Here is a 25,136-nt window from a genome sequence, read left to right on the forward strand (position 1 = left end):
ATCCTCATTCCTTGTAGCCCCTTGATTGTTGATTTCCAAGATACTAAACCACATAAATACGATACTACTCCACAAATACATATATATCATATACCAAACACTAAAAAAGAATTTCTTGAACATATAGAGACTTATATATTCTACAACACCTTATAAAATCAAAAAACCAAACCCTGTATAACTATTGAACCATTGTTTATTTATTACCTGATTCTTCTACGGGCTTGAATCCATTCTTCATACATACCTTGATATACCCTGGTGATACTCATGAATTACATTATGCTCTAAGACAAATGTTTTATCAATGTTAATTATGATTTTGTTTTATTGAATTACAATGTTTATCATATTGAATTGTTTAAAATTGGATAGTTTTTTATGTGGACCAGATTCATGGTCAGACCATATTGGTGGTTATATTAAGCCCGTATGTTCCTTGGATCCAGTATATAGAGTAGAGTTGTGTGCCTTGCTCGGGGTTAGTGCGTGACTGATCATCAGCCTAACCTTGGTATTTAAAATTAAATGTGAATATCCAATTCTAATAATTGCTTAACAAGAAACTTGATTCCTCAGTTATTGTTATTATGACTTGCTGAGCTAGTTAGCTCACACTTGCGAAACTGTTAATGTTATTCTATAGTTAAAAAGGAAATTGTTGGTAGCGAGGATTCCCAGTCTAGTGTACGAGCTAGGATCCATGTTGAGTTGGATCGAGCTAGCAGGAGCTTTATGTTGTAATTTTGAGTTATACAAGTTTATAAGATTGATTTCATTATCAGTTGTAAGTTGAACTAGTTAGGATTTGGTACGATGTAATATAAGGTAAGGTTGTGCCTTTTTTCATACTTAAACATGTTGCGATCCATGGTTGTGTAAAGAAGGGTCAGTGCATATAATATTTCATATGCGGGTTTATATGTTGTGTGTATGTGTTGTGAACCCCAAACTTTCGACCCGGATTTGGAGGGCGTCACAGATGACGTCAAATCCAGACCCCGGGATTTGAGGGACAACACAGTCAACCTCTTCAGCTTCATAATATTTGTCATAAAGTTGCAAGTCATTAATCAACTTGTTGAAACTTTCAAAAACCTCAGTAATTCCTTCTTTAGGCTTAGCCATGAAACCCTTATATTGTGACACCAAGATTCTCCTTTGGTTAGATCTAACTTCCTCTGTCCACTCAGATAGTATCTTAATCTTCTCCCAAATCCGTATAGTAGAATGTGTTTCTTGGATTTTAAGCTTTATAAATTATGGTTTGAACAAAGTAGATTAATAAATATAGATATTATGTTTAATTTAAAAGAACACAAACACAATATATCAAAAACTAACTTAATTATATTATTCAAGCTTGTCTTGCTACAAATCCATATCCTTAAGAAAATAAGAACTCAGCTTCTATCTTGAGAGAATACAAGAAATTCTAGATATGTTTGTTACTTGTGAACTAGTGACCCGTGCATGCTTTATAAACTAGCAACACGGGTTTTATAAAACTTGCACTAAAATATACTAAACCAATTTCTAAAGCAACTTTGTCTATTTCCTTTTCTGGTGTTAGCAAAACTGTGTAGAATCTTGCAGGTCTGTGACCATCCTTTGTCCAGTTAATCTTGGCCCTTGTTCTTGTATTCTTCAGGCTGCTTTGTAGACTTTCCAATTTAGTGAATGAATTGTTTGTTGACTGATAATCTTGAATCTTGAACTTGTTTGTATTTTGATTTTGAGGTAGTATGTCGAGAACTCCAATTTGTTCTATAGAGAAGTGACATATCGATAAATGTAATGACTTATCGATATCTCTTAATTCTCTATAGGTATACTTGACTTGTCGAGGTCTCTAGATCTTTGCATGTGAAATGACTTGTCGATATGTCTGAGATCTCTACATGTAGAAATGACTTGTCGATATCTCTGAGATCTCTATATACACAATTTGACTTATCGATATCTCTGAGATCTCTATATGAGAAATGACTTGTTGATATATCCAGTTCTCTATATCTTCATTTGACTTGTCGATATCTCTGAGACTTCTCTATAAGCCATTTTGGACTTCTCTACAAGTCATTTTGGACTTCTCGATATAACTTGATCTGTGATTTGTCGACATCTTGACTTATAACATTTTTCATAGAACAGCTTTATTCAACTCCAGGCTTCTACACTTTTCTCTGAGACATGATCATGACTTGATCTTCTTCAAGAGTTTATTCCTTAGCTTGAATCTGTTCACAGAAAAATCCCCCAGTCTAATCTTCTAACCAATTTTACAGACAAAATTAATTATCAAATAACTTCATCTTAGGGTTATCAATGTGACTTAGTGTTGTTATTATACAGACATGTTTTGTACACCAATAAGGCTTTAAATGGTGTGAATCAAATTGGGGATGACCTCTCCTTGTCAAATCAAGCTTTTCAAAGTGCTGAATATATTTTGCAAGAGCTTCGCTATATTCAATGTGGATGAGATACAATTCCAATTGCATCTGAATTATTTATATAGCTGGTAGGTAGGCTGGAGAGAGAAAGAACACGTGGCTTCTTTAGAACCAAGCATTCTGAATTGACAACTTGCATTTTGATGTTACTTGCGTCCCTGAAGCTTCATTATTCCTTTAAATAGAGACCAGGAGAGAGCTTTGTACTTATTCTCTTTGTAAGGTATTCTAACTTGCGCATAAGGTGTAGTTGAAAGTCCTTTCTTGAAGACATGGATAAGTGGCGACTTCAAGGAAGTGAATCAAGACTTACTTGCGACTAGGGATACCTTGGAAGAGTTTTTCTTAAACAAATAACTAAGTGGTAATTACTAGGTGCTAAGATGGAGTTAATTGTGACCCATGGTACTTCTTTTAATTCTAAGTTGCGCATAGAAGGTCCTTAGTAAGGTAGATGGCGATTACAAGCTCCTAGTATGAGCAATCCATGCCTTAGAATCATTCTTGCACTACAATGTAGCTAAGTAACGAGTAGTGGCTCCTTGGGAGAGCTATGTTGCGAATGTACTCCCTTGGAATCCTAGGAATACTCAATTGTGGGCCATATCAGCACAAGGGAGCTTAAATCTATTTCATTTCATTCTCACTTGCACATGAATGCTTCTCTGTGCCCTTGTAGTAGCAACTAAATGCCTTAAAAGATTTCTTATCTTGTAAATACAGTAAGTGGCGCCTGGAGTATAAATCAAACACCTTTGATTTTATTTTTTCTCTAGTTTATTCCTAGATGCTCCTACTAAGTCAAGACCAATTCCTATACTGAGATATTGAACTGTATTTCCAGGATATTGCTTCTGATAATAATAGGTTGGCTGGCCATGGTGACTCCTACTACAAGGGAGTGATCACTTTGACTTAGTTTCTGTAGAGCATTGCAACCCCAAAGCTTTCCTGTCTTTAAGTCTTCTCTCTTGAGTCTTTGTATAAACCATAAAACCTGCATATCCAGATACGAATCCTCACTTAACAGTCTTCCTAATGGTATTACTTAGTTTCCTTTCACGAATCACTAACACTAGTGCAATGGTCTAGTTCACAGCTGACTAGTCCCGCTCTCAGGCCTTTGTACTATAATCTTTTCAAATCATTGTCAAGTCTTCTACGAGATACAAACAACCTCATTTAGAATCCTTGAGGTCTTTACACTGATCTTGATAACTGCTTTGAATGACTTCAACCTTATTTCTCCGTTGCCTGAACATGTTAATGAATTTCATACGAATCTCTGTTGACGTCTTCTTTACTGTAGCTACCAAAATCATCATGTATATGCCTAATAAACAATCTGTACTGATTCTAGTGGAATATAGATTATTTCAAGTCATTTGTTCTATGTTGAGTTATTTATACCAGTATTGTTGAGTTATATATACAATTTCAATCTTGTTCAACAGAGATCGAACAACCATTGGTGTCGTTAATGGATGAGTTTTGTCCATGTAGAACCGATCAAGAATCTTTTCTGTAGAAGTGGACTGATGAACAAATATACCTGAAGTTAAGTGCTCCACCTCTATACCTAAACAAAATTTTGTCTTACCAAGATCTTTCATTTCAAACTCATTTATCAAATAAGTTGCAGCGTTAGGAATATCTTCAGAAGTACCTACAATATTTAAATTATCCACGTATACATCAATAATGACAAAACCAACTTGTGACCTTTTAATAAACATTCATGGACACATTTGATTATTAACAAACCCATCATTCAATGAATATTCACTAAGTCTGTTGTACCACATACGACCATACTATTTTAAGCCATATAATGATTTTGTAATTTAACCGAGTATAAATTAAATATCGAGTCCCGGGTTCATCTATCTTTAATCATTCAGGGATTTTCATGTAAATATTACTATCAAGTGATCCATAAAGGTATATAGTAACAACATCTATGAAACGTGTTTCTAATCTTTCTATACAAGTCATACCAATCAGAAATTGAAAAATGACTTAATCCATCGCACGAGAGTAAATTTTCTGGTAATTAAATTCAGATTTTTGAGAGAATGCCTGAAATAGTAATCAGGCCTTATATCCCACAATTTCATTTGTCTCATTTCATTTCGTACAAAATTTATAATAAATATAAAGAAATGACAAAGGAGAGAAAGAAGTAATTTGTACTAATGCTCCGTATCTCCCCTTAATATTGTACAGGTGAATAGTCTTATTTACGGGAGTTACAAATTATCAAGAATAAAAGTCACAATATAAAGTATGTTGCACATTTCCCAAGTTGCATGTGTAATACGTAATTTGTGTTTTGAATGCGGCCGGAGGGCAGTGTTCTAAAAATCCCCGATTAATCCCCTACAAAGTATCCGACCGATTCGATCTTTGAAATCCGATTTATTTTTACGAATTTTTCTTTATTGCAGTATATTGAATTATTTATTAAAATTAAAATACTATATTAATTTTAAAATGAATAATTATAGAAATTATGATATAATAAATATATATTTATTAATAAATAACTAATATAATCATAATAATATATTAAATATAATTTAATATTATAATACATCCGATTTTTACTCCGATTAATCCTTCCGATTAATCCTCGATTTTCAATTAATTCTAAATCGGAATCTCGACCGATCTTCCCCGATTCCCGACTTTTATAACACTGGCGGAGGGGTACATCTGTTTGTTATCTAGAACTTTGACCATCATAATCTAGTTTCATTTTGGACATGAAGGCTTATTTTAGCGTAAAAGATGCGTGTAAAGTACAGTCGGTATATACACGTGTATGAATATTGTAACCTTAAGAGAATCTCTAATAGAGGTTGTCCAAGGGATTGCCATATCTTATGTGGCATGAACCCTTGGTTGCCAAGCTATTGGAGTTATATGATTGCCAAGAGATTGTCTGCCAAGGTTGCCAAAACTTGGCAACTTCCTAAAATGGTTAAAATACATATACAAATATAAAAAGTTTGTATCAATAATGTCTTTTTTAGTTTATGAGTCATTTACAATTTAATTTAAGGGATCACATAGACAATAATTAAAGGTTGCTAACTATTGGAGTAGAATGTTACCAAATTGATGTAAAATTGAATGAAAATAAAATATTAATATATATAATAATTTGATAAAATTGACAACTAACTTGATAATTTATTATCGGAGATGCTCTGGCAGGAGGAGGAGAGCAATATATCACTCACTAACCGCTACCTCTGACGGGCGCTAATGTGCATATGTGTCTGGTCCCTCTTTATTTTAATTTATTACTCTAGCCTCCATCCCTCTTATTTTTTTACGGTTTTTTTCACATGTTTGACACGTATTTTAATGTAATTATAAAGTTTACTTTCGTAATTTATTTTTAAAATTTTCTTTTTTTTATAAAAGTTTGAACATTATATTTTTATTTAAAAGAAAAAATATTTTAAAAAAATTTATAAATATTTTAAAACAAATTATGTAACTATATTTAATAAGAGTATTAAAGTGCGTATCGAGTCCCGTCACCAATGTAAAAAATTGAGGGGCGGAGAGAGTAACAATTAATAAAGAGTTATATGTTGGAATCTGGTGCATATTCAATACTTGGTCTCGTAAGTTCCCCTAATCTTTTTCATTTCTTCAGGGTCACCTTGTTTCTCATCAGATTTTGTAGGGTATCTTGAGTTGGGTTAACAGCAATCAAAATGGGGGTGATTTTAATCAGTAAATTTGATAGAGAATCGGGGCCAAAAATACCTTTTTTTTAGAAAATGTAACAGGAATACCCGTTTTTAAAAGATAGGGCCAAAAATACATTTTTAATACACATTTCAAAAATGGGCAATGCTATTACGTATTTGACAAATGAGTATTATTTAAAAAAAAAAAAAGTAAAATCATGATACGCATTCCTGACATGCGTAGGCATGATACGCATCTCACGAATGCGTATCCATAATTATTTTTTTTAAAATTTTTTAAATTTTTTTTTATACAAGTTACCCATTTCTAAAATGCGTATTGGTAATACCCAATTTTAAAATGCGTATTAGGTAGGTATTTTTGGCCAAACATTCCAAAAAATGGTATTCTTGTCACAAAATTTAAAAAAAGAGGTATTTTTATCATTTTTTCTCAAAATGACAAATAATGAAAAGCAAGTAGCTTGTTCATCAGCCTATCTCAATCAGATTTTTGGTTCTTAAACCACACCCTGATTCCCCTGCTAGTGTTCTTGCCCTTTTCTCCCCTAATTCCAAGGTGTGTGCTTTTCACCCTCTCTCTCCTCTCTCTCTCTCTCTCTCTCTCTCTCCCCCTCCCTCCCTCCCTCCCTCCCTCCCTCCCTCCCTCCCTCTGGTAATACATTTCTTACTTACTTATTTGGACCTTATTTTACTAATGGCCTTTCCTTGAAATCATCTACATACTTGTTTTATATATACACACATATGAATTGCTCCATACATTTTTTTTCCAGGACTGGTAGCTTTATTTTTCTTAATTCTAGTCAACATGATTGTATATATATTCTAAATGTTAGATCCTCTTATCAAATTTATGTACATACTCACCATATACTGTTTTCATTTTACAAGGGATCACAGCTTCCAATTCTACCAAATTCTATAATTGGTTCCATACTCACCATATAGTTTCTACTCAATTTTCCAACTTTCTCAAAATTCATGTATCCGGATTTCATCTTTATCATTTTCTTTGCGTCGACACCACTTTAGTATCAGAAGCACGTGGCATAGATTATTGAGGCAGGATGCATGGACTCAAACTTTAATTACATTAGGTTTATCCAGCTGGAATGTTAATTTATCTTATAGATTAAATTACTCAACTGCAGGTCCGTTTTGAATTGTTTAATTAAATTCTCATTCGGTTTTCAGGATTCTCAGAACAGCACCACTAGTTCGGTGTTAACAGGACAAATGCGCATGTATCACACTGGAACTCACGCCTGGAACCCTAAGCAAGGTCTGCTATGTAATTAAAATTTCTCGAATCTCTAGTGTTTTGTTTAGTAGTGCTACTTATTGTTGGCTTGCTTTGAAATCATTCAGTTCCAGGGTTAAAAAAGTATTTAGACGTGTTTACAGATCTATTATTTATGAATATTCTTTCTTGCGTTTATTTAATTTCTGGCACCAATTTTATGCACCTGTGAAGATCAGCAGACTATCGTGTCTAAAAAATTTTACAGTCTCCACAAGATATTTTTTATTAGTAATTTATATTCACATTTCTTCATCTGCGTATTCGTATACCATGAGCGAGATATGCACATTGAAAGAAAGCTGAAAAAATCATTTAACTTGTGGAAGTTACATGTTTTCAATTTTCTTCAACATTACATGTTTTCAATTTCTCAATTATTACTTCTCTTTGTATAAGCTTAATAAAAGTTTCTGCATGCCGTAGTTAAGCATTTTGTTTGACAGTTTATACATCCTTTTTGTGTGCAAGTTTTATGCTAATGTATAGTGATATCTTAAAACAGAGAATGTTCTCCAGGATAGTGAAGCTAACATAGAAAAGAAATCGACTTTTCAACAAAGAAGTGAACATCCATGTCCTTTGAGCTTATCTATATACTATGGTAGCCAAGAAGATATGTATGTCAAAAGTTCAAGTGCTCAAGCTTCAGAATCATATCCTTCTGTAAGTCTTCAATTTGAGGGAACCTCGTTTATCAGTTTTATATGGTCTACTAAGTCCAAAGTATAAAACCATGTTGGAAATAATAATTCAAAATTATTTGAATTGTTTTTTTGGATTGATTTTGATTAGGTTGTTAAAATAGAGTTTAAATATTTATTAGATAACGTAGTTTTTGAATTTTAGATAAGGTTAGGGTTACCTATTTATTAGTTGTATTGGTTGAATGTACACCTATATAAAGAGGAGGATTACAGCATATTCTAATATAACTCATGGCATCTGATAATAAAATTATATTTTGTTTTAGTTTACTCTTTTAGAATACTTTTTATCAGTTATCATTCATTTATAAAAATCTAACATAGTATCCGAGCTATGTTCGATTGAGTAACTGGGCGTCAAAAAAAAAAATTGCTGCGTATCGATGAAGAAATGGAAGGCAATGGAAGGCAAGGATGGTATTGTTAAGAAGAATGTGTCTCAAGGTGTTACAAAAATAGATTAGAGATTCACAAAGAATGTGTCTCAGGACTTAAAAAAATACAATTTTTTTTTTGAGTTATTGGTGATTATGTGCACCATAAAAAATTGTGGAGAGAAGGGCTCCCAAATGAAACTGTGGAGATAAGGGCTTCCAAATGAAACTGTGGAGAGAAGGGCTTCCGAATGAAACTGTGGAGAGAAGTGCTCCCGAAAGAAATTGTGGAGAGAAGTGCTCTCCAACAATGGTGGAGGTGATGGGAAGTACATCACTGGTCAAACAAATTTAAAAATTTTGAATTAAGAGGGAGTGTTGGAAATAATAATTCAAAATTATTTGAATTGTTTTTTTGGATTGATTTTGATTAGGTTGTTAAAAATAGAGTTTAAATATTTATTAGATAACGTAGTTTTTGAATTTTAGATAAGGTTAGGGTTACCTATTTATTAGGTGTATTGGTTGAATGTACACCTATATAAAGAGGAGGATTACAGTATATTCTAATATAACTCATGGCATCTGATAATAAAATTATGTTTTGTTTTAGTTTACTCTTTTATAATACTTTTTATCAGTTATCATTTATTTATAAAAATCTAACAAACCATAACGATAAGAGTTCTGTTTGATGAATTAGTTCAACAAAGATGAGAATGGAGACTAACTTAAAGCAATGTGTACTGAAGACGAAGGTGCTGCTACCATTAAATGGTGGGAAGGTAAGGTTCCTAATTATGGGTTGATGTAATACCAGGATTACCGAGATACTGTTACAGATTTCAATTATACTAAGTATCTCTATTTGTTTATATGCAGGGTCACTTTATTATTAAAAATTAGTCTTTGGAAGGCATGCGAGTCTCCTCTATTTGCTAGGTATCTAAGTTTCGGAAAATCCATCTTTGGTGTTAAATGCTTTGTGTTTTTGTTTTAGCAATTATCGACTTGGAAGAACTATACACATTTTGTACATAGTTTTTTATTGTCTTCAACTAATTAATATATAAATGGGATATGAAGCTATTTATAAATGTCGTAAATTTTCTAATAGATCTTGTATTAGGTACAGATTTATAGTTTATTTTGGATCTGACTTAAATTTGATCTCCTTTTTCTTAGCATTGTAGAAGAATGAATTACTAAAGCTGTCTCCTTTCCTTTGTTATACTGTTTGGTGTTTTAACGAGATAACTTAATCTTTGTTCACTCAATTTTGCCTTTGTTAAAGTTTTAACGATGGGTTGTCTAATCATACACTAGTTTTGCTCCTAACTTTAACATAATCCAAAATGTTTTGCTATATTAGTTGGCATGAAGTAAATAATACTGTTTTTTGTCTTCTTCAACTTTTTTCCTTGGGTGGATAGGAGTTATACATTACAAAATGCAAACTCCTGATGAAATGTGATCTTTTTCACTTTAGAAGAAAATAAAATTGTATTATCTGTTGTCAAGCAAATGTTCTTAGTTCTAAGTATTAATACATTTTCTTAGCGGCATAATGCGTTCATCCGTTAGATTGATATTTATTTTCTCTGGAATCTTGCAGGAAATTCACCAAGCCTACTGTTTCTTTATGGATTAACCTGATGTGGATATATGGATAGCGGCATAGCGCTGCAGTATCTTGTAGGTGGTTGCATGGATGGATGTCGTGTTAAAGACATTCTTCTGTTAGTACATGGTTTAAATATATATCCCTACTGGCTTTTTGCATGAGAGTGATCTTAAGCCATCATATAATGTTAATCTGTTCAGTTTTCAGATGTAACTTGACCAGTGTTTTATCCTCAAGTTACAAAATTAGTTCATTGTAAAATAATAGTAGCAGCGGTGTATCTTTTGGACTTGCTATGCTACAAAAGTGTAAGAATAAGATGTCGGAATATTCTGTGATGTTAAAAAATCAATGTTCAGTTTATGTTATACATAGTTTAGGAGGATTTTTATGCTGCAGTTGTATGTTTGAAGAAAGTTTCAAATACATATCGCAATATAAAAATAAGAAAAATTTTGTTTATGAAATTCAGTCCTGTCTGGTACGAAGAAACTCGAGCCAACATATATCCATTATCCAACTAGACAGAGAAGTTCAAATATATGAATGGCTCTATTATTTGCTAAGCAATGCCCTGAACATAGAAACTGCAGAAGATTTGAGGAGTTCTAAATGGTCGCTGTATTGGTTGCTCCGCAACGGATTGTAGCAATGGTGTCCTGGCGCACCTAGTACCTTAATAGCTCATAAATTGATAAATTAGTAAGAAATTACAAATATCAGGAATTAACTGATCAACCCGTGACCTTGACGAGGTTCGTATTGACAATACTCATGAAATGTCTTAGTATCATATGAGATGCATAGAAACAATCTTTCATAACAAGCTGCCATTTTAGTGGCAGTGAACAGATTCAATCCCCTTTCTTTTGACAACTTCCCTTTTTCCTGTATGTTTTGCTTACCATCTTTCCAGACTTTGTAAAGTGATTGTTTCAGAGAACTCACAGTAGGCGAAAACGTATAGCCCACTTCCTCACCAACAATCACAGACCCTGTAATGCTGGCAAGCTTCGTAGCCATTACAGGCTTACCAGAAAGAATTGCTTCTAACAATGTGTGATCTAAACCCTGAGCTCGGAGTGTCGGATTAACAAATATGTCAATTGCATTATAGAAACTCGCCAGTTGAGCTTGTTCAAGTGGCCCTAGGACCAGCAAATTTGTCCCAAGATCTTTATATCTGGCACCCCATGGACCATCTCCAGCAACCAGAACAATCACATCATCTCGGAATGCAGAATTTTCCAAGAATATCTGCTTTAGAGCTTCATGCATCAAAGGGTGTCCTTTATCCTTAACTAACCTCCCTGCAATTCCAAAAACAAGTTTTTTAGGATCTGAAATTCCAACCTTTTTCTTAAAATCATTACCCATGTCTGAATCCGGCTTAAATATCTCTTGGTCGATGCCATTGAGAATAATATGGATACGTTCTTCTGGTATCATGTAGATCCTTCTCAAGACATCTCCAGCATGATCACTGGTAGCCACATGATGGGCGTAGTTTGGAAAAAACTTAACCTCTTCAACAACCTTTGTAGTCCTTTCAGTTATTGCTTGATTACGCGAGTCTTCAGGACTCCGTAAAAGCTCTTGTATGATATCGGAATGTATGGACTCATATGCAATTCCATGCCAACTCACAGCTAAGTTGCTTAAATTTCTGGACCTTGTATACCTCAATCCCACACTTTCAGTGTGTATGACATCAAATGGTTTCCCAGTCGAATTTTGCTTCACAAATTGATTCCAAACGGAAGCTTGATCAAGATAGCCTGCAGCGGTTGGCTTTGTGAGGTGAAAAAATAAACTTTTGATCGTAGGGTATTCGGGGAAACTAGTGTTTGGAGGTGAAGTGGTGAAGACATGAAGCTCATGGCCTCGTTTAGCGAGGGCAAGGTGGAGTGTTAAGGCGTGGCGTTCAAGACCTCCAGCGCGACCTTTGATTGCCCATTTCTTGACAAAGAGGGCTATTTTAAGGAGTTTCTGTGGTGGTGTTGATGGAAAATTGAGGTTGTTCCAAGCGGAGGAATAGGTTAAAAGGTTAATGCTGAGTTGTTTATCAATTCCAAACATGTTTCCGACATGGAAATCGGAAGAGTAGGACCAGTAGAAAAATGAAATAGATGAGAAGGTAGATAAATAAACTAGGATGTAGCACAAGTAGCGAAATCTTGAAGTTGTGGCTTGAACTTTTGCCATTTGATCTAAAATCCTGAAACTGAGATCTACTTAAGGTTGAAGAATAAATGGATCAGAGTTTCAAAATGGGATCTTTAAACATTATGTAGTTTACAATTTTCTTCCCCTGTTTCTTGGGATTGGGTGAAGTTGCACATGGATTTTAGATAGGAGCAGAAAAAAAAATTAAAAAAATATTCAAGAAGCTAAACTAACAATCCCTGTCTGAAAAACAGAATTTGTAAGGTGACTTGAAGTTATACTAGTAAAATAGTAGTATTTGCTTATATTTTTACTCATTCTGAACAATATAACAGAGGAAAGGCCAGTTATTAAGCAATTGAAATATGGAGGCTCCAAGCTCAATTTTTAATTCCTTATTCAAAGAAAGTTTTACTTAATGATTGAATTTCAGAGAAACCCCTCTAATTCTATACACTATTGACAGGAGAAATTTAAGCCAAGTGTGAGATTTCTCTAAATTGTAGGCTGGGGCCTTGATTTTATTCTAAACTTTTGTCAGGAGAAGAGTCTGGGTCTGGGAAATATACTCTCACTAGTCACTACATTGCCATACCTTACCTTATTCATCACAGAAGTATTATTTCCAGAATTCGAACTCGTAGCTTAGTTGATAAATATTAGACAATTATCTATCTATCGTGACAAGCACAACCTTCAAAATCCGTAATTAAGGTTATATTGTTCTTTAGAATTGAATGATTCTACATGTTTTATCTAACGAGTGAAGGCATGTAGCACAACACCTATGTAGATAAGTAGTGCCAAAGGTGCTAATGTAACCAACGGACCAATAGCTGAATAAGTGTACCAGTTCCAACAAGATAATATCCCGAGCTTAATTTGAACCAAGTTCACCAAAGCCAACATCAAAAAAACACAGCCTGACGCTGATCCAGCCGCAGATGCCAAAATTCCTATCCGAAGGATCTTCACATTTACGTTCACCTCTATATCATTGTTTCCATCTTTGGCATTTCTTATGGCTAGTTTAAGGCTCGAAGCGATGAGGCTAGAGAAAAGGAAGGAACTAAACGAGTAGACGTGGAAAGTAACCAGATATTCCGCCATTGAGGTGCTAGCTCTGCAAGATTTGGAGTCGACGAGCGTGTAGGAGGGATCGGATGGATTGAACGTGAGGCCGAGGAAGAGGGCTAATGTGAAGAGGGAGTTCACATTTACTATGCCATCTAAGGCCATGATATGGGTGGTGGTGCTGGTGCTGATCATTTGAGCTAGGAATAAAGTTATGGGAAAATCAATTCATTGATTGGTTATGTTATATATTAAAATTTCATTTGCTTTAAGTATGTAGTTTTGGAGTAGCAATGAAGTAAGAGTGTGTTGGAAACGTTCAAAGCAATGTGGTATTGCATTTGCGGGCAAGGGATTAGACTTGGGGGTGAAGGGATAATGCACTTGCAATTTGACATTTGAATACTGGCATGTCTTTGATTTTGGTAAACATCTGTTTATCATCTTCTTGGCGCTGGTTTCACCCGAAGAAGTTGATTCCAAACAAAACATACATTTCAAATGTTTCCAAATATATTCATTTTAGTTAACAAAATGGAGGGGAGAGAGTTCCATCCAAAGTTTAACAATCAAGTTCAAGCTTAATTTTTTTATTTTCTAATCGAATCTTCATACATGAAATTTATGGAACCTGTATTTTGATTCGACTGGTGCATTAAATGAGTCAAGTTTTAGTCTAACTAACTTGGGTTCCAATCTCCGATCTTACGATCTGAAAACTAGTTAAATTATTAAGTATTGTGTTACTTACCCGAATTGTTTATCAATTTTTTTTCCAAAATAATGTTTTTGATAATTCCGGTGTGCGGGCTGCTCCTCCGACGTGGGTATACAATAGCGAAAGCAAAACCCAAAACGAATAAATAAGAACAAAAAAATAAACGACAATCACACAAGACAAAAATTTACATGGTTCGGAAATTTCTACTCCACAAGCTGTACTAATTTTGTATAGATATCTCATAATTCGTTGTGTTATGATTTTACAATTACATGAGTATTTATAAGAGAAGAAATTAGGGCCAAATCAAAATTATAGTCAAAATCTGAAAAGTAGACTAATTCATAAACTAATCTGAATCTGAATATTCTATTTTCATGGACTTAATTAATAGACTCCATAAACCCAACAATCATCCACTTGTAGTCTTGCCAATCTTCACTTCACTCTTGTAAATCTAGTAAAATCAATTCTTCAATCTATAACTCTTACCAGTGCAGCGCCTTCTACGCAAAGCTTCAATTTTTCATTCGTAACCACCTTAGTCAACATATCTGCACGATTTTTTGAACCAAGGATTTTTTTCAAGGACAAAGTAGCTTTACTTATCAACTCTCTTCTAAGGTGATATCTCAGCTGAATATGCTTCGTCCTAGCATGAAACACGGGATTCTTTGCAAGATGAATAGCACTCTAACTGTCGCTATACAAAGCACTGTCTGCCTGTTTCTTGCCCAACTCCTCAAGAAAATTCTTCAACCAAATCATGTCCTTGCTAGCCTCAGAGATAGCCATATATTCTGCTTCTGTGGTTGAAAGAGCAACACTCTTTTGAAGTCGAAACATCCAACTAACTGTGATGCCACCCAAAATAAAAATATAACCCGTTGTACTTTTTCTTGTATCAAAATATCCACCCAAATCTGCATCAGAGAACCCTTCCAAGATAATATCTTTCTTACTGAAATATAGTGCAACCTTAGATGTGCCTTTCAAGTAGCGCAACAACCACTTGACTGCTTCCCAATGCTCTCTTCCTGGGTTAGACATAAATCTGCTAACAACTCCCACTGAATGAGAAATGTATGGCCTTGTACACACCATAGCATAAATTAAACTGCCAACTGTAGTTGCATAAGGAACTTTAGCCATATCTTTCTTGCCTTCATCTGTTTTAGGTGATTGTTTCTTTGTGAGATTAAAGTGATTCGCCAATGGTGTACTTCTGGTCTTCGCATCCTGGACACTAAATTTCTGCAACAATTTCTCAACATACTTTTCTAGAGATAATTTTAAAGTACCTTCAGCTCTATCCCTTATAATGATCATACCAAGTATCTGTTTTGCTACACCCATATCCTTCATCTCAAACTCCCCAGACATCTGTCTCTTTAACCTGTTGATTTCCCTCATGTTCGATCCTGCTATCAACATGTCATCAACATACAATAAAAATATGATATAAGATGAATCAACTGTTTAAAGTAACAACAATGATCCATAGCACTCCTCGTGTACCCATTCTTCATCATAAAGCTATCAAACTTCAAGTACCATTATCTTGGTGCTTGCTTTAAACTATACAAGCTTTTTATAAGCTTGCAAACAAGGTTTTCTTTTCCAGCTACTTGAAATCCCTCTGGCTGAACCATGTAGATGTCTTCCTCAAGATCACCATGTAAGAACGCGGTCTTAACATCTAGTTGATCTAGATGTAACTCCTCTGCAGCCACAATACTTAGCACAATTCTAACTGTAGTCATCTTAACAACGGGAGAAAATATATCGGTATAGTCAATACCCTTTTTCTGTTGATAACCCTTGACTACTAACCTTGCCTTATATCTCTTGCTGCCATCATGTTCTTCTTTGATCCTGAACACCCACTTATTCTGTAAAGCCTTCTTTCCTGCTGGTAACTTTGTTAAAGACCAAGTCTCATTCTTCTCAAGAGAACTCATATCCTCATTCATGGTTGATTTCCACTGAACTGAATCATCCACTTGTACTACCTCTGAATAACACTGAGGCTCCCCATCCTCGGTCAATAACATGTAATATGATGAAGGAGAATATCTTTGTGGTGACTTCACACTTCTGCTATATTTTCTTACCTCAGTTTGTGGAGTTACCTGGAACCCTGTCATCAACATTCTCTGAACTCCCACTATTTTTTACAAGATCTCTTTCTGCAATATCTTCAAGCACTGCTTCCTCTTTCTTAGTTTGTTCCTTTGTAAACTCAGAATCGACAACAAGCTTATCCTTATACACTACATTCTCATTAAAAGTAAAATCTCTACTTCTAACGACCTTCTTAGTCAGTTCATCTTAGAAACGGTAACCCTTATCATCTGAGAGACATAATCAATGAAAATACACATCTTTGCTTTCGGATCAAGTTTGTCCCTGTCAGAATCTTTAACACGCACATAAGAAACACAACCAAAAACTCGCAAGTGTAAAAGATTTACCTCTTTTTCCTGCCACTCTTCTTCAGGAATATTGAACCCCAAAGGACTTGAAGGTCCTCTATTTATGAAATACGCTGTTGTGCTAACTGCATCTGCCTAAAACATCTTTGGCAACCCTGCATGTAATCTCATACTCTTCGCCCTCTCATTCAAGTAACTATTCATGCGCTCTGCAACACCATTCTTCTGTGGTGTCTCTGGAATAGTTTTAATCATTCTAATCCCAAATTTCGTGCAATAACTTTTAAACTCGTCTCTACTATATTCACCACCATTATCTGACATCAAATTCTTCGCCTTCAAACCGGTCTGATTTACAACTTCAGTCTTCCACTTCTTGAAAGTAGAAAACATATCTGATTTATACTTCAAAAAATAAACCCATACCTTTCTATTGGAATCATCAATGAAAGTGACATAGTAGCGAGATCCGCCCAATGATGCAACTGTTGTTGGACCATATACATTTGTATGAACTAGCTCTAACTTCTTAGCCTTGGGAGTCCTCCCTGATTTTGCAAAAGTAACACGTTGCTGCTTTCCAATAACACATGGCTCACAGAATCCAACTTCCACATTCTTCAACTCTAGAATCTTTCCCTTCGAAGTTAACAGCTTCATACCTTTTTCACTCATATGACCAAGCCTTTGGTGCTACAAAGTTGAAGACTCAATCTCATCAACAACTGTATTTGCTTCTTAGCTAGATTGTTCAACAATGTACAAAGTCCTCTTTTTCTCTTCACGAGCAATAACTAGATTCCCCTTTATAACCTTCCTCTGTTTGTCTCCGAAAGTACCTCGATACCCTTCCTTATCTAACTGACCCACAGATAACAACATCTTCTTCAGTCTAGGAATGTACGTTACATCTTTCAACATCCAGCTAGTTCCCAAAGAGGTTCTGAGATTAATATCTCTCGTGCCTGCAATATCCAAAGTCTCATCATCAGCAAGATGAACTTTACCAAAATTTTCAACTCCGCAATTTAATATTAAATCCATGCAAGGGGTAGCATGGAATAATGCACCAGAATCCATAACCCATGATTGAACCGAACTTTCAACACAACAAATCAAAACATCGTCATCCACCACTTCTTCAACTACGTTAGCTGAATTATCCTCTTTACTCTTTCCTTTAGGAGCCGCGGGAGCCGTGTACTGATTCCTGAAGTGACCCTTCTTCTAAAAATTCCAACAAACAATATCCTTGCGATCTTTGAATTTTCCTCTCTTTTGTGACTTCGATCTGCTACGCCCCTTATTCTGCCGCTTTTCGAACTTTCTGCCTCTACTCTCAGCACTCAACAAGGAACCTGACGACTCTCCTGAGTTTCTCCTATGAATATATTCTCCAAGAATCGAATCTCAAACTCCATCAAAAGTCATCTTACCGCTCCTAGATGAATTACTTATAGCAGTGACAAATCCCGACCAACTGTCTGGTAATGAGGATGCCAATAACAAGGCATGTACTTCATCATTCAATATAATATCCACTGATGCCAATCTTAATAGGATAGAATTAAATTCATTCACATGATCAGCAACACAATCTCCTTCATTTATTCTAGTGGCAACTAACAAGCGAATCAAATACACCTTATTTGAAGCAGACGACTTCTCATACATGTTTGACAAAGCCTTGATCAAACCATAAGTTGTCGTTTCCTTGACGATATTATAAGCAATGTTCTTCGCCAAAGTCAACCTGACAACCCCTAGAACCTGCCTTTCCAATAGCTTACAGTCTTCCTCCTTCATTGAAGTTGGTTTCTTCTCTTCCAGCGGTTCGTGTAGTTTTTTCTGATATAAATGATCTTCAATTTGTATCTTCCAAAACCCATAATCTTTGCCATCAAGTTTGTCAATATTTACCTTCCTGTCTTCTGCCATCGCTCCCACTCACCTGAAAACCTAGGCTCTTGATACCAGTTGTTGAGTATATAACAACGAAAGCAAAACCCAAAGCTAATAAACAAGAACAAGAAAATAAATGACAATCACACAAGATAGAGATTTACATGATTCGGAAATTCCTACTCCACATGCCGTACTAATTTTGTATTGATCTCTCACAATTTATTGTGTTATGATTTTATAATTACATGAGTATTTATAATATAAGAAACTAGGCCTAAATTAAAATTATAATCCAAATATGAAAAGTAGACTAATCCATAAACTAATCAGAATGAATCTGAATAGTCTATTTTCAAGGGCTTAATTAATAGACTCCACAAACCCAACAATGGTGTAGCTGTTGTGGGAGTTTTTGCAAAACAATACCATTAGGGGGTTTGAGTCTCGCGGCGCCCCCGGTGTGAGAGTAAGAACTCACTTTGAGGAAGATGAAGATAGATAGGAATGCAAGGTGGCTGTATATGTATATGAGTGTGTATGAGAGTAAAATTAACCCCAAAACCTTTCCTCGGGCTATAACCTCTCCTCCTCGGGCTATTTATATAGCCCAAGGATAGAGTTTAGGAGTTAGTACCTTTAAATTGTAGTCGTTGGTTCTGGGAGCGGAGGACACTTGACTGGGCTGAATGTCTTACACGTGTCTGGATGGGAGTAGTTGAGTAATGTTCTAAGGATCCTCTAACACGTGCGCTGGTTATTCTCATGATTGATCAATGACAACTATCTCTATCACGCGCTTGGATAGGTGCCTCATGTGTTGGGGCTCTAAAGAATTGGGCTGCAGGGAAAAACTAGTCCGGACAAAGGGATAGAGGGACTGGATGGTGTTGCGTTTACCCGAACTATGACCCGGAGTCCAGACCAAATTATTTTAGGATCCATATATACTATCTATTTGCATGCTATTTGGTTTGTTTATTAGGAAAATTTTCAACCACACATATTACATATAAATATTTTAGAACCACAATTTTGGAATCTAATTTAAGATATATAGCATTTTTCAATCATAAAAAGTGAGCCTAAGATTTCATTTGATACTAATGTCAGACAAACGAACAACCGCTTTTTCTTGATAAATAAAAGTAAAAAATTGTTTGATAAATTTGAAAAGCAGCTTTTCCGTTTTGAGCCAAAAAACTGCTTCTTCTTATTGATTTTGAAAAAACTGTTTTTCAATTTTTGCGAATAGAGTTTCAACATCAAATCTTATCAAAATTTCCTTGTTTTATATTATACCCAAAACCTGCATATTAAGGATTGCTGCACGATTTTTTTCTAAATCACAAACAAACTTGCACATGTGGTTTGACCAATTTTTCAAACTACACTTGCATCATGTAACATAAAAATCTATATTAGATTTTTGAATAAAATTCTTTAATAATAATGTAACATTTTTAAATAATTCAATGTACTTCACTTGGTCTTTTTCGATCTATTGTAGAGTATCACTTTGTCATTTTGTCTGAGTTCTAAGCGCATTCATGATACTTTTAAATTTATTTCATGTTTTTATATTTTGGCATTTGTGAATTATGGAGTACAAATTAAACTGAACATGCAAGGAATAACTGAGATATATGGGTTTAAATACATGGTTAATCTTGAGCCGTTGAGCCAATAATAATTTCTCGTCCCTAAATTGAGTTAATAATATGAAATTATGACGAATAGATAATGAATAATGTATATATACATATATTTGATATAAATAATATATAAAATTATGGTGTGGTGCAGTTTAAATCTTATTACTAAAATATTAAACCGTAAACTGTACATAATCAGTGGTTTATCAAAAATTCAACTCGCAACTATACTAAAAAAAATAAAAAATCATATTTTGCGGTGCGATGTGTGGACACAGCGGGTGATTTTTGCAGTGTGTGCGATCTGGTGATCAGCTTTGAAGCTTTATCAAAAATATTATCAAACATTTATCTGATTTTTACAATAACACGTGTTTTACCGATAGTTTTTTCAACAACCACTACTAGAAATATGGCATCAGACATCGGTTCAGAACTGATGTTAAAAAAATCTGAACCGATGTCTTCGCGTGTGATGTTAAATGTCATCAGCCTTTGACATCGGTGAACAGTCGATGTCTATTATACTGCTATATATCGGTTTTAAGATTAAATGTGATGTCTTTGTAATAAATTTCAGCTTAGATTACAGTATTTCTAGGTGAATATGAGTATATTATGAGGTATTTATCCATTAAAATATGAAACTTACAAGCTCTAGAAGCCATTTATTAAAATTCTTTTGAACAAACCGATGTCAAAATGAAGAATCAGACATCGGTTCACTTATTTGCCCGATGTGAAATGGTGGATCGTACATCAGTTAACTTATTTGCCCGATGTGAAATGGTGGATCAGACATCAGTTAACTTATTTACCCGATGTGAAATGTTGGATTAAACATCAGTTAACTTATTTACCCGATATGAAATGTTTGATCAGACTTCAGTTTTCTTTATTCGAGTGATGTTAAATCTTTTTGTTTATCATCAACAAATTTCTTTAACTGATGTCAAATGACTATTTCACATCAGATTGTTAAGTTCCTTTTTGTTTAATATCGTTTATAAACTGATGTCTTCTATACCAAAATATATATCAAACTATTGAAACTAATCATAAAATCACAATAATCAATGTTATAATAAAAAAATTCAATAACGTTGAATATTTCAAGTCTAATAACTAAACATTTAACATCAATCACATCCAAAATTCCAAGTCTAAAACAAACATTCCCAAAGTACAAACTTGTCAGATTCAATACAGAACTGAACATGGTAAGTGTTTGAATCATCTCCAATAGGGGGTTGATGATTTGAAGCTCCAACAGGCTGGTTATGACATCAAGCTCATCAGCATGTAGCTGAAATCCTTGTATAGCGTACGTGCTGCAATTTGGTTGATAGTGCTAATCCAGCGGTACCCTGAAAGATCATATTATCAGCTAATCAACATGAAGGCCTATTTGAAAATTAGATAGTAGAGAAAAGCAAGACTTAAATATGGCTTACCATCGTCTGGATAATTGCAAAGACTGTCGATGAAAAACCTTCTGAAATCACTTTCTAACTATTTCTGATAATCGTATGGAAGCTCTTATTCATGTTATTACTACCTCCGAGTTCTACAGTGAATCAACTTTAACGATAGCCTGTTGCAAAGGGTCAAAAAAGAAGTATTACAACACCCGATAGCAATTTAGAAAGTTTAAAATTTTGTTTTAAAGAAAATTATTAATCGCTGAGATATTTTACACTAGATCATATTTAAATGGATCTGGCATTGATAATCAATTGACCAAGATGATTAATTAAAAAATATACATACTATATGCCATCCTTTTCAAGAATATGGTCAGACCCTGTTCCAAAACTTTCTTCACCACAAATTGACAACACTCCAGCATCCATTAAAATTCCAAATAATTTCCGACCAGTGGGGACCTGGTAGAAACAGGAAAGCAAAAAAAAAATCAAGCCAATTTTCGGCTCCGACAACCATTAATCGCTTGGATAACATTTTTGAACACCAAACCTCAAAAAATGGCAGATTTAACTTCTCAGCAACAAGGTCAAGGGCACCACTTGTTGGAATGGATCTTGATAAACCCTACAAATTTAACAGCACGTGTAATCTAATATAAAAAATAGGACAAATCTAAAAGAAATATTACAGAGGCTTCTTACTTTTGGGCCACTCTGGAAATATGGAATCGCATTTTGCGCATTTGCTGCGATGATCGCAACCGAGTCTAAAGGGGTGACAAAAAATTCTCTACCAAGAATCATGTTTCTATCACCGTCACTTGAGAAAATATTTTAATAAATATATTACACACCGCTGAGGTTTACTAAAAGAATGGCATACATGACTTTACAAAAAGAAGCAGCCTGCGGGATATAAGAGGAACATCTGAATTCATCTCCAGGTGCATCAAAGCCACAACTACTCAAGTAACTAATGCTACTTATAGACAAAGCATGTATCTTCTGTTATTTTGAAGAAATGCATGTCATCAATTTAATCAAAGTCAATTAAACCTTTACAACTGTCCATACTAATTACTCTATCATGATTCAAATCTTTAGTATAAAATCAAATCAATAATTGGTTGCAGGATAAATAAAAATATGGTAACGAGTAAACTTCATAACCTCCTAGAAAATTTAAAAATACAAGTCAAGTTTATAAGTTCAGAACTGAAAAGAAGTAGAAACAGAGATGATGGTATGCAAGACAAGTAACGTACCATCACTTGCAGCTCCAAAGTCTGGTTTATTCTCTTTATACAAAATGTTGACCAGGTCTTTAGCATATCTATCCAAAACATATCAATTTCAATGTTTTATAATAATAATTAGGCTGAATCAACACTAAACTATCTTACGTAAGATTCAGATCTGGATGTCCATGCCCAAAATCTTCTAGAGGCAATCCATTTAAAATAGAAATTCTGCACAACCATAATCAATCCACTATAAAAAACACTTGTACAACAGTTGATTTAAACTAATCCTCGATCATCAAACATGAAATAAAAAGACATACTGCAGTAGCTCCAAGCTTGTCTACAAAGAAGGGTTCTGCATAAGCACCTGCGACTGCGTGCATTGCATCAAAAACCAACCTGAGCATAACATATTTCTCATAAAAAGTTAATATTATCTAACAGGCAACTTTAATAGGCAGAATATCAAAAAATAGAGCTGAACAAATTTGTGTTGGGGTGTAGGACTATCGAGCAATCTTTGATATATGGCCCGAGTGATCCGCGATGAAGAATATATTAAGAGGAAGTCGGAAGTAGCAGAGATAAGAGATGAGCCTCTTCTGGTGGACTTCAGGATGTACTACGACAGACTGATACCAAATGAGATCTTCCGAAAAAAATAAATTTGGGTATATTACATAAAAGTAATATGAATTATGAAGAGTAAAAATTGAGCAAATCAGTGATGGTAATAAGGTCTGAGAACATTTTATCCTTCCATTTAAGAGTGGGCTCAATGGTTATGTTCCATTATTAACGTTTATGTTTTATCTTTCATCTATTACAAATACATAGATATATAGTTACACTTATTACCTGTAATCAGATAGTGATAGCAAACTTCTGATTAGTGAAAAATTGAACACAATATGCACAAAACATCATATCATTTCTAAACATCAAGTGAGATTGCATTGCAAAAAACATTAAAGCATGAATTTGTCGTAATCTTACTTCCATCAGCTCCAAATAGTCAAAAACAGGGTCAACCACTTCAACACTAAATTTCCCATATTTTGTTACACCAAGATGAGAGAGGTCAACATCTGGAATGTCCACCATCTTAATTTCAGAAATCTGTATCAATTTGTAATTCAGATGGAAACTACTAATTTAGGAAGTACTTGTTATATAATAGTAGGACATGAACTCTTAATATCATATAATCAACATGTCAATACATATAACAAAAGGTACTTGACTTTCAATGGAAAGGATATTTTCAGGCGATATAAAAACATAATATGAAGCTTTAAGCAATTATGAATTGAAATTAATTGTCCATTCATATAGCAAATAAAAAACCATAAGAAAGTGATGTTCCATTTGGCTCCCAAAGAAATCTCAATTAATATACTATGTCTTTATATATTACATTAATAAACAGCATATCGTAATTTCATAAAGATCCAAAAGCTCCAAAACCAAATCTTCACAAAGATCCTTAATCTCCAAAAGCAACAGACCTGTGAACAAAAATAGACTAAAGAGAAAAAATTTGTGTACTTAGCGGGGGAACTGAAATATTTATTTAGTCATATTTTTAGAAATGGCTATAGACAACGGTTAGTATAAATAACCGATGTTAAAGTGAAAAACATTTATTTGTTATTATTTTAAAATTGAACATAGACAATGGTTACTATGTAAACCGATGTCAATATTTATATTCAACATCGCTTTTTTAAAAACTGATGTTACACAGGCTTTTAAAATCGAGTGCATTACATGCCGATATCTAAACACCGATGTCATATCTACTATTTCTAGTAGTGAACACAATAACTTTCAACCTAAATCATTATCATAATATACAATCTTATATATTATATATGTAAGTACTCGAATGAAAAACCTATTAAAATGAGATATAAGATCTACTTACAATAACACACTTTTTAAATTATTTATAATCTAAACAATATATTTAAATCTAATCTCCTATCACTTTCATCTTCTTCTTCCCACCGCCACCTACCACCATTAACCTTTCGCCTCAACCTCTACCAACCTTCGGCCGTTATCACTACCACGAACCTTCGATCGTCACCACGATTAATTCCAGCGACTCTCTCTCTACATAAACTACCGAAAGACGATACTTACATCCAAACTTTGACAATTTTAGGAATATGTTGTAGGTTTGATGATAATTTATCAAAAAACTCTAAGTAGATAAGTTAAATGTATTTGTAGCTTTCAATGGATGATCACATTATTTATCCGTTGGAAGAGTAGCTTATTTGAATAAGTTGGTAATACATTCTGTATTCTAGGA

At 34.2% G+C, this 25,136-nt stretch overlaps 3 protein-coding genes and 1 long non-coding RNA gene across 5 annotated transcripts; 1 reads left to right on the forward strand and 3 right to left on the reverse strand.

The window, feature by feature from the left end:
- Positions 1-6,627: 6,627 nt before the first annotated feature.
- LOC141667477 (uncharacterized) lies at positions 6,628-10,574 on the forward strand. Of its 2 annotated transcripts, none has more exons than XR_012552639.1 (6): positions 6,628-6,743; positions 7,382-7,469; positions 7,993-8,153; positions 9,272-9,353; positions 9,451-9,510; positions 10,184-10,574. It is a non-coding gene; the product is annotated as an uncharacterized LOC141667477 (long non-coding RNA). The 2 variants fall into 2 exon arrangements; XR_012552640.1 differs by lacking the exon at positions 6,628-6,743 and adding an exon at positions 6,914-7,284.
- Positions 10,575-10,685: 111 nt separating this feature from the next.
- On the reverse strand, positions 10,686-13,114 carry LOC141667476 (uncharacterized). The gene has a single exon (XM_074473993.1). It carries the CDS (start codon positions 12,395-12,397, stop codon positions 10,919-10,921), a length of 1,479 nt encoding a protein of 492 aa, XP_074330094.1. The 5' UTR covers positions 12,398-13,114; the 3' UTR covers positions 10,686-10,918.
- LOC141665642 (uncharacterized) lies at positions 13,115-13,597 on the reverse strand. The gene has a single exon (XM_074471629.1). It carries the CDS (start codon positions 13,595-13,597, stop codon positions 13,115-13,117), a length of 483 nt encoding a protein of 160 aa, XP_074327730.1.
- Positions 13,598-21,914: 8,317 nt separating this feature from the next.
- On the reverse strand, positions 21,915-24,842 carry LOC141665643 (phosphoglucomutase, chloroplastic-like). The gene is made up of 9 exons (XM_074471630.1): positions 24,807-24,842; positions 23,813-23,935; positions 23,675-23,727; positions 23,142-23,215; positions 22,976-23,045; positions 22,834-22,905; positions 22,275-22,392; positions 22,123-22,197; positions 21,915-22,031 (listed from the first exon to the last, which is right to left on the reverse strand). Exons 1-9 carry the CDS (start codon positions 24,840-24,842, stop codon positions 21,915-21,917), a joined length of 738 nt encoding a protein of 245 aa, XP_074327731.1.
- Positions 24,843-25,136: the final 294 nt, after the last annotated feature.

The sequence above is a fragment of the Apium graveolens genome, chromosome 6 (genome assembly GCF_009905375.1).
Source record: "Apium graveolens cultivar Ventura chromosome 6, ASM990537v1, whole genome shotgun sequence".
Taxonomy (NCBI): domain Eukaryota; kingdom Viridiplantae; phylum Streptophyta; class Magnoliopsida; order Apiales; family Apiaceae; genus Apium; species Apium graveolens.